At 37.7% G+C, this 10,504-nt stretch overlaps 1 protein-coding gene across 1 annotated transcript; it reads left to right on the top strand.

Moving 5' to 3' along the window:
* Positions 1 to 7,572: 7,572 nt before the first annotated feature.
* LOC137333364 (forkhead box protein C2-like) lies at positions 7,573 to 10,024 on the top strand. The gene has a single exon (XM_067997511.1). The coding sequence runs from the start codon at positions 7,741 to 7,743 to the stop codon at positions 9,157 to 9,159; it is 1,419 nt and encodes a 472-aa protein (XP_067853612.1). The 5' UTR covers positions 7,573 to 7,740; the 3' UTR covers positions 9,160 to 10,024.
* The last annotated feature ends 480 nt before the right edge of the window (positions 10,025 to 10,504 follow it).

The raw sequence follows: 10,504 nt of genomic DNA, 5'->3' as shown, positions 1-10,504 counted from the left end.
GAATGAAATCAGCTTTCTTTATCTAGTTACTTGTTTGTTGAAGTTTAGAGATATTTTGCAACACTCTTAATCCTTAAAGAGTCTATTCAGCAGAGTAAACAATTGTTAAAAATATACACTGTGTATTATAATTGGAAACCACGACAAGAGGAAAATAATAATGTTCCAGACACTTTGCTGACAGTTACACTGTTTTCCATGGAAATTGCTGACATCACTGAATGGAAACTGACAAACTGGGGCCTTGGAGTCAAGCTGAAAAGAGTCTAAAAACACTTCTTAATATTTGCATTGGTTGGGGGGGGGGCGAGGGTTTGAAAAATATTTCACGCAAATATAATCCAAAATACCATTGCTTACCTTACAAAATGCAAAAACCTCAGCCAAGTATCAGGAAAAAAGATTCCATTTGATTAAATTAATTTCCATCCCTGTAATATCCCCTCTCTACTCTGTGGTTTTTCTTCTTATTAACCATCAAGAAATGTAAGTAGTTCAATGCTGGATGAAAAAGGGTTTCATTGTTGAAGCAACAGAATTCAGTTTGCTTTACATAAATTTATTCAGAGCATAAATATGTAATCATTCTCTTAATAGCTGCTTCCTGCATATTTTGTAGCAATTGAAACTTAACAAGTCAAACACATAAATTCAACACATGATTTTATTTCTTTGCCTATAAAATCCAAGAAATCCTATCATGGGGGACGTTATGAAAATGTATTGCATTTCACAACCCAATTTCAAAATTGGTTATATGATGCTAATGTCACATTGACCCACATTAGGGTTAGAAAGTCCATTTAACAAATAGCATTTTACTTTACAAATAACATTTTATTTTGCAAAGGTTATCATACGATAGTAGTATGTTCAGTGAGGTAGGACACTTTGAGTTAAAATAACACTACAAAATTTTCCATACTGCATTGGAACCTCTTATAGCTGCACTTCAGTTATTTGATTTCCTGATTCTCAAAATTTTCATGGGGTAGTTTATCTTATTTTTGATGAATAAAATTGCATAAAATGCTCCTTTTGATACTTGCATTCTGCCCATCTTCATTCCTGGGCCTAGGGTGTGGTTGTACTATACGTGCAAAACTAAAATTTGGGGACCTTCAATTATCTGCCAATTACCCACCAGGGATGCCCTCCTTTATGGCAGATGGTAGGGGTTCTGTTGTACTACAAAAGAACAGTTTTTACCTCATATATATAATACCTGGGGACCTTGCTGTGTGCAAATTGGCTGCTGCATTTCCTACATTACAACAGTGACTTCACTTCAAAAGTACTTCATTGGCTGTAAAGCGCATTGGGACGTCCTTTCTTTCTTTTTGATAAACCTTCGTTGTTTTGTTCAGTAGACAAATTGATATTATATTTATATTATGTGGCTTTACTAATTATTATTTTCATAAATGTACAAAGGTAAACTCGAGAAGGGGTTGAGAGTTTTAGAGTGGTGAATAGCTTTAATATGAACAAATGATATCTGCATCTATAAAGTCAATGTCATCCATCAATGTAGGTTATGAGAGAGGTATCAAGAGTATAAAAACATCATCTGAAGCTGGCATTGACCGGATGGTTCTAAGTTTGAGTTCAAGATTACTTGTCATTTAAATCTGCTTGAACTTGAATTTGTAAAGAAAGAACTTGCATTTATATAGCACCTTATCATATACTTGGGATGTTCCACAGCACCTTGCAACCAATCAATTACTGTTTAAAGTGTAATCACTGTTGTTGTGTAGTCAGATGAGTTTTGCCCAGTGGCTAGGTGAATAGTCCTCCTTCTAGGAATGCTATCTCAAGAGGAGAAATAAAGGTGAGACTGTCTAAATTGCCGTGCTTGAACCCTGGCTGGGGAAAAATGTCAGGATCCCTGCAATAAATGGCATGTAAAAATAAGGTTGTAATTACTGGATATCATTCATACCTTTCTGAGTACTTTACAAGTTATTGACAACCCCCAAGTCTGTTGTTTTAAGGATCAGTTCTATTGGTGGGGAAAAAACAACGAAATTTCACAAATTTCAAATCACAAGCATCCGCCCCTCGCCCCCCCCCCCCCACCACCCAAGTCAGTGGAAAGGAAAATGTATAAAGTTATGACTGCATAGCTGGAGGTGAAAGGAGACTCTGAGCAAGTGGGAAACTTCCTGTAGGGCTATTCTTGCCCCCTGTGAACTTGAAAATCGCTATCTCCTAATCAGTGGCTCCATCCTCTTCTTTTTAATGATTAGACTATTTCAAAAATCCTTTTCACCTTAGTGCAGTAAATCTCTTCTCTCCTTCCTGCTCTGTAGTCATAAATTTTCTTTACAATGGATTCTGCAATTAGGGATTATTATTGTGTAATCCTAAGATTAATGTTCTCATTTCCTTTCGAGGTATGAAGTAGAGTGTCTCTTCTAAAAAAAATGTAGACCAGCTTATTAGGAAAATATGAAAATGCTTACATCCATGTTAAAGTATGTCTTAATAATAAATATGAAAATGAAATTGGCAAGCATTTGACTGCGATAATTGTACAAACAAGCCCTCGTTTAACTACTTCAACCGATAACAACAGCTTTGATTCTCCAGCTGACATTTCCATAGAATGCCTTCATAACACAATTTCCCTTCACAGAAAGGATAGTTTAATGCTATAACTTCTATAGGAAACAACGAATACTCCAGTCATACAAACAGGGCGCGCGAATATTGTTTTATTGGATTCCACTGGGTTAAATTCTATTATTGCTGAGTTTTCAATCTTGTGGGGTGTCATCTTTTATTGCTCTTCGTCCGAATGCGCTGCCCTGCCTCGCTAAGGCAAAACCTGTCTGCAGCCCCAGTCCATTCAGTCTTGTGGCGAATCAAAACCAGCTCGACAGGGAAAACGTGATTTTGCTCTCATTCCTCTCACACAGTAAATTACATTATTTATTCATCTAATTGTATAAAACTGTATATAGGTTCCGTGACAAAACATTTTTTTTTGGTAATTCCGAAGCTTCTTTTTTTACATGAATGTGTTCATCTCGAGTTTGTTACAACGTCGTCAGGAACGAAATATTGAAAGAAAATAGGACAAATAACACTTAATCTTCGGAGTATTTTTCCTTCACGGCGTCCAAACAATAACGAGCATATTTTTAAAAAACATATACTATAAATGCACGTATACATATTCTGCGCGACCTCAAAAAAAAGACTCATCGGTCTGCTATTGTCTGCATTTATGTTTTTGTTGGAAACATTAATTTACAAATAAATATTAAAAGAGGCTCTTTCGTCGCATCTCAGGCAAGTAAAGAGACGAATCTATGAAGGAAGAAATTGAAACTGCAAGGAATCTAACAGTGGGGGAGCTGAGTGCAGTCCTCGGGTCTTCCCTTTACCCAAGCGCTTCTTCGGTCCTGGTGAAATCCTCACTATATCCTCAATTCATTTGTACGCCGGCTCATGCTGAGCGATTCCGTGCAAGAATGGACCAAATGAACCATTTAAACAAACTTACCCTTAAAATGTAACGCAAAATGTTCAGCATTTCAATTCTGTTAGAAGACAACTTCTGGATATGCAAAGGGTCCCAATGTAAATTATTATTCATGGCATTGACAATAATGAACCGAACAGAGAAAAGCGCTTGCAGCTTTTTCGTGTAATATTTTATAAATCCGTTGAGATTTCTATTGGGCATCGCTCTAGTTTTAAGACTCGACCTCTAATGTAAAATGTTAGTCTTTTAACAAGCATTTTGGCAACGAAGTCCGAGGGGAATCGAATGTGTCTGTATATATATATTTTTAAAGTATCAAGACATTAAACCCGATCTTGCTCAAAAAACAGAATTGACATTTCTATCCAAACGATGCCAATCAGACGCCCCTGCTACATTTTTATTATAAAGTTCTAAATAATAAAATCTCCATTTTCATTCGATAAAACAGACCAATAATGGTGAATCGAAACAGATTAAAATGTGATCAGTATCCGTACAATTTTCTTGTAACGATTATCTTTCGAATCGATAAAATCTTCAAGTGAATTTTTGCAGTATATTGTTAATCTGTAAAATAATATTTTGCTAGGATAATTTTTCTAATACCCAAACCATTAATTTTCCCAATCAATTTCAGATTTTAAAGGTACTTGTAGCCAACGAGTTGCCCTTTTAGCAGACTGATGTCTTTCCGCGCCATCCCGGTTGTAAACAGATTGGAATTAAATTAAAATGATATCTTAAATCTGAGAATAAGCAACAAAAATTAATTACAAAGTAGGGAAAAAGTAATTCTATTCATGCTAATCAACTCAGGTAAAGGTATAAAGATTTTTTAAATATGAAAATGGGAAACCTTGCACGAATAAATATCGTCACTAGAGGGCAGCAATAAATAGAGAATGAAGGGACTGTTTCACACAAGCGTATAAATAACCAGTCGATGCTCTCGTTAAAACTTTCTTCCTATTTGCACTGGCGGTGGATAAACATAAGTGTTAATGCTTAAATAAATGCACTGATTCGCACAACGTAAGATGGTAGAATTATTTCAGTGCCAAACTCATGAGACATCGCATTATTGGAAATCAGTTTAATCGCCCATATAAAATTGTAGTGATTCATACCGTTATTACCATAGAATTAATTGCGAGTTATCAACATATTTTTTTTACAATAAGTGCAGATTTTTTTTTAAAAAGGCTGGCCCTTGAAAATACGGAATCCTTGTGCAGCACACTAAATTCTACCAATAAAATCTTCAGTTTTCTTCGGCACTTTTATAGGTACGTTAACTCATGTCGAAGAACGATTTATAACATATCCGCAATGGGAAAATAACTTTGTCTATAAATATCCAGCAACGTTCGGGTATTAAGTGGGGGGGGGGGCGAAGAGCCGCCATGAGGGAAAAAATTGTATTTTCAAATATTATTGGCTTGGCAAAGAGAAGAGGCACAATAGAAAGAAACAGGGTCCAAGTCAAGGGAAAATCTAACCTTATCTGCACGTACCTCTCTGCTACTGAAGACTTTTTCTCGCCCTGACTTTTTGCAACAAGTTGTTTTTGTTGCCACTGAACCATGCTGCTTTCAGTTGGTATTGACATTAGGATCAGCACAGACACAATAAAACGCGAAGACATAATATTTGTTCGTCGATTTCAATGTGTCAGTTTTAACAGACTGCTATGACAGTTCAAAAAATTAAAGGGAGAGCCCTGTCTAGGACTGGGATGTGGTGGCTGGGATTGTGAAGTGAGGTAAGCGATTCACTACTGAAACCTTATTCAAACAGATATGCGATCAGTTAGGAATATCCCATATTACCCGACAACAAAATTAATTGCATTAAAATCTATGCACTGGGCAAAAATTAATCCTATTTGCATCCTGCAGTGTCCCAGTTATGTACGGTTGATAGTCATGATTTGGTTGGTAGGATGATACAACGTCTGTTTAATCATAAAACAAATGTTTACTGAATTTTAAACGTCACTGGCTGTAATCGGTACGCTTACAGAACATTATCCCCCTCCCCCACACTGGATAAAGGTAAATCCATATCATCCTCATCTACCACGGTCCTCCTCTTATTCGTGTGGCCTGGGCATTTAAAAAAAAATGATTTTAACCAATCTTTGAATTCGAGCAATCGGTGGCTCACTTGGCTGTAGTTCTTCAGACACTTTCTCGCGGACAGTTTTAACACAATCTATAAAATGTATAACTGAAGCAAATTAGGACACCGATGAAAAGTATTGAGATGTTCTCCATATGAATGAATATCCTTGAACTAAATTCCTGTCCTTTCTTCATTCAACCAGTTGCTCAAACAGATGCGTTGGGTTCTTAACAATTTGAATAGCACTTGGCATTTCTCTGTTGAGAAGCCGATTGCCGTTACACATTTTATTTTTCCTCTCGATTATTGATTAAAATATAATTAATTCAGCATTAACGTGTTTGTTTCTTTTGCTTAAATGCTATGACATGCCCACACTTTCGCTGACTGACCTAATTCGATATCACTTTTCTGGCTTCCCATAAATATTTTTTTTTGATTTTGTGAGACTTACTGAAAAGAGTAACGGAAAACAATCCTGAAAATTGTTCCAGTGGTGTGTATATGTGTTGGGGGAGGGGGCTGCAGATAACAGCAATAAAAATAACTCGCCAAAATAAAAAAAAGCTGTTATCAAAGTTCGCCAGACTTCAGGGGGACCATAGGGCGTTTGTCACTTATCGGTGTAATTATTGCCCAGCTGGACAGTCAGATTTGTGCTACTTAAACGTGTAAAATAAAATAATCAAATAGGCAACAAAAAAAAACTCAGCATCGTATACATGAAAATGAAACAACCCTTGAAATGTAGTATTAATAAATACTGGCGATCTTTATTTTCCCCTTTTGATTTAATTTTGAATAAAAAAGCGCGAAGCTAATTATAGCTCAACTTCACACATCTTTAAACGAAAAATGTCATCAGATTCCACGCACAATGCGTATGGACCACAGGGAAAATGTATATATATTTTTATCAATATTGTTTGAAGATTTCAATACGATAAACACTTTAAACAGGGAGTAGTCTGAATTACCTATAGTCAGAATTACCAGTTGTAAGTTAGAATTACCAGTTTTAAGTTAGAATGTATTTGTTCTATTTTTAAACGCAATGTGTCGTTTGAGTAAATATTTGCTGATGTTATTAATTTGATTTCAAACATAATCAAAATATAATTCTCATGCCTTTATAATAAGGTCAACTTTTCATGCATTCCTTGGTGTATCCGTATTGGGGCAAAATGACCAGTTTCACTCTTACAGCATGCTGCTTTCAGGGTTGCTACTAAATGTTTTAAGGCAAACTTACTGTGAAAAGCCGTTATCCGCCCCCCAAATTCTTTTTGAAACATTTTGAATGTTTGCTTATTTCCATATTTAATTTGATGGGCTTTCGCAAGATAAATTGCGTAAAAATTTACTAAAAGCAAAACAATAAAAACCTTTTACTTCGCTGCCTGAGAATCGACACCTTGTCAGAGCACGTCCTTCGTTAATTAACTAAATCTGATTAATTTCTAATAAAACCATTAAAATGACGTGGGCTTCTTACGCTAAATCCACCGGCCCATTATCATTTCTTGAGTGACGAACAAACAGCACTTGGACTTTGAAAAGAATTAAATTATCTTTTTAAAAATTGCAATGGGCTGTATTTTGTGTGAAATGAGTGTGCCCTGCGATATTTCGTTACAAATAGCCAATTTCACGTGCGAGGTACGTACATAAAAACAATGCAATAAATAACACTTTACCCAAAAATCTATGTGGCTTATATTATATTCCAAATAAAATTCAAACGCCTGTGCAAAGTTCGATTCTAAATAACACATGAACTATTTACAATACTTATTTTTGTTGTTTTTCCCCTATATCAGTGAAACTTGCTTCACTTTAAATTACGCCACCTACGTGCATGGACGTGTATTAACGCCCCACAAATCCTGCTTTGATTGGTTTAAAGTTTCTAGAAGGGGTGGAGCCTGCTTGCCGTAAAAGACTCGCTCGTCTGAAAGTTTTTGAAACTTCCCCAAACCTTTAGGACTATCTACGGGCGCGCTCTTAATCAAGGACTAAAATTGGATCCACGCCTTCAACCAATAAAGATTATTTTTAAATACTAGTTCCAAGCAGCATTTTGTGCCGAAAAAAAACACCCCGTTTAAACATCGACGATGCAGGCGCGTTACCCAGTGTCAGACCCCAATGCTCTGGGAGTCGTGCCTTACCTCAGCGACCAAAATTATTATCGAGCCGCCGGCAGTTATGGCAGCATGCCCACCCCGATGAGCGTGTATTCGGGGCACGATCAGTATACTACAGGTATGGCAAGATCCTACGGACCCTACCATCATCACCAACAGCCGGCTCCCAAAGACCTGGTCAAGCCTCCTTACAGCTACATCGCTCTGATAACCATGGCAATCCAAAACGCGCCTGATAAGAAAATTACTCTCAATGGGATCTATCAGTTTATCATGGATCGCTTTCCATTTTACCGTGAAAATAAACAGGGCTGGCAGAACAGCATCCGCCACAACTTATCTCTGAATGAGTGTTTTGTTAAAGTGCCCCGGGATGATAAAAAGCCAGGTAAAGGGAGCTACTGGACGCTGGATCCGGACTCTTATAACATGTTTGAGAACGGCAGTTTCTTGCGGAGGAGGAGGAGGTTTAAGAAAAAGGACGCGATGAAGGATAAAGAAGAGAGAGATCGCCAACAGAAAGACCCGAAAGGGGGCCAGGCCCCCGTTTCACAGACCGACACCTCCAAGGACAATACGGATAAAAAGGTGGTGGTCAAGAACGAAGCTGTGTCCCCGGGCATGCCTGTCATCACTAAAGTAGAGAGCTTAGAGAGCCCCGACAACAGTAGCATGATGCAAGACAGCCCAAGAAGCGTTGCTTCCACGCCGTCAATTTCCACAGAAAGCTCCATCCCAGACCACAATCCTCCAAATAACAGCCTGTCCGGCTTCAGTGTGGAAAATATTATGACATTAAGGACATCTCCTCAAGGAGATCTTAGCCCAGTGGCTGTGCCCTCCAGCAGGACTGGTATGGTATCCTCGTTGCCGGTAAATTACCCTCAAACGCAACAATCTATCTACAGCCAAGCATGTAGCCAAAATATGGACTCCAGTGGAAGTTACCATTGTAGTATGAGAACCATGAGTCTGTACGCAGGGGACAGGAACAACCATATGCTGGTGCCTACCACCTTAGAGGATGCTATGTCAGATCATTCTGTTAGCACCAGCTCCCCACTGAACGCCATGAATCTCAGCATAGGGCAGGAAGGTGTCCTAACCTCGAGCCACCATCAGCAGACTGGGGGCGCAGGGCAAGCCGCTTCCTGGTACCTGAACCACGGGGCAGATCTCAATCACCTCTCGGGCCACACGTTCGGCGGCCAGCAACAGACTTTTCCCAATGTCCGGGAGATGTTTAACTCCCACCGACTCGGCATTGAGAGCTCAGCCCTCAGTGACCATCAGGTGAGCGGGAACACAAGCTGTCAAATTCCTTATCGATCAACACCGTCAGTATACCGTCATTCAGGTCCATACGCCTACGACTGCAATAAGTATTGATTTAGAAACCAACCTATCTATCTTTAAAAAAAAAATGTATATTGGGAGATGAAAACAAAACTGCAAAAACAACTTAAGACTGCACATAAAATATTGACTGAGACTTTCCAAACTGCGTTGCGAGTGGCCAAATGTGTTGACGATTTATAGTTAGAAAGTGTGTATAAGGAGTTTGAAAACTTAAAACACAGTTTTTGTTTAAAATTCTTAAAATAAGGGAAACCTACTTGAATAATTAAAGTTTAGCAAAATGGCAACTGCCAAATGTAGGGTCTAAACTGTTTTATGGACCAACATTCTAGTGACATGTATGTTCTGTTTATGCAGTATTTGTTTTAATACAATCACGTTCCATTTTCAAGTGCTAGAGGTTTTTTTCCTCCTGACTTTTAGTCTGGTGTTGATGCAACGTTATATTTGATGTAAATTGTACGATTTTCTATGGAGGCTACGTTACAGAGCCATTTAATATATTTTTAAGTTCAGTTCACTGGATGTTGTTTTTTTTTAATGTTCCCCAGCCTTTGTAAAGTGCCAAAGCGTAACTGTTATTCAACCTCAGTTTTATAGCCATGTGCCTTGTACAGTGTAATTTTTATTACGTTCTTATCATCGATATATTTGCTCCGTTTGAAACCAAAGAACTAATTTATTGGATGCATAGTATTTTTCTAAAACTCGAAATCTCTCTTTTTTAAAAAAAAGTGACAGTTCTGTATTACTGACCCAGGCCCCCGGTGCCGCGAGCACTTCTTCAGTCTGTAGTGGATTGTTTTAAGAACACTTCCTTTCTGAGTTCAGTTGATCTTAATTGCTGTATTTATCTGAAAAAAACACAATAAATCAGTGTTGTTCTTTTGCCTTACGTTAAAGTGGCGTGGTGGATCTTTTTTGGTCTATTGCATGTTGGTTTGTTATTGGCATTTTGTCTGGTCGATGCAGGATTCTGTTATTGTATTCGTACAGATTTCTATTAAGTCTGCGATCAAGTCTAAATATATTTACTGCAAACTAGCTTACCAGAGTAGTAACAACCCGCACGCGTTTAAGGTAAAGAATTGACTACAACACACCATGCCTTTCCTGACAACTGTTAAGTTTCAAAGCTAACAAATAACTTTTTAAGTATGGGAATCTAAATGCATTTTTTTTAGTTTAGTAGAAGCAAAGGACGTAACTGAGGAACAAACAAGTCTGTTAAAAAAATGCCAAGGATCTGAGGTGACTATATTTCTCAGCCCATGCCTTTAAAGGACAATTTCATGCCCTTGTGAGTGCATTTTAAATATTTTTTTCAAGTAATCAGGTCATTTGTTTGCCTCTGTAAAATGCATTTTTACCACTT

This window comes from Heptranchias perlo, chromosome 16 (assembly GCF_035084215.1).
Source record: "Heptranchias perlo isolate sHepPer1 chromosome 16, sHepPer1.hap1, whole genome shotgun sequence".
NCBI lineage: Eukaryota > Metazoa > Chordata > Chondrichthyes > Hexanchiformes > Hexanchidae > Heptranchias > Heptranchias perlo.
This window is presented reverse-complemented; position numbering and strand designations above follow the sequence as displayed.

Bases quoted from the DNA above. Each gene is read 5' to 3' on its own strand.
- LOC137333364 (XM_067997511.1), top strand. From the start codon at position 7,741: ATGCAGGCGCGTTACCCAGTGTCAGACCCCAATGCTCTGGGAGTCGTG.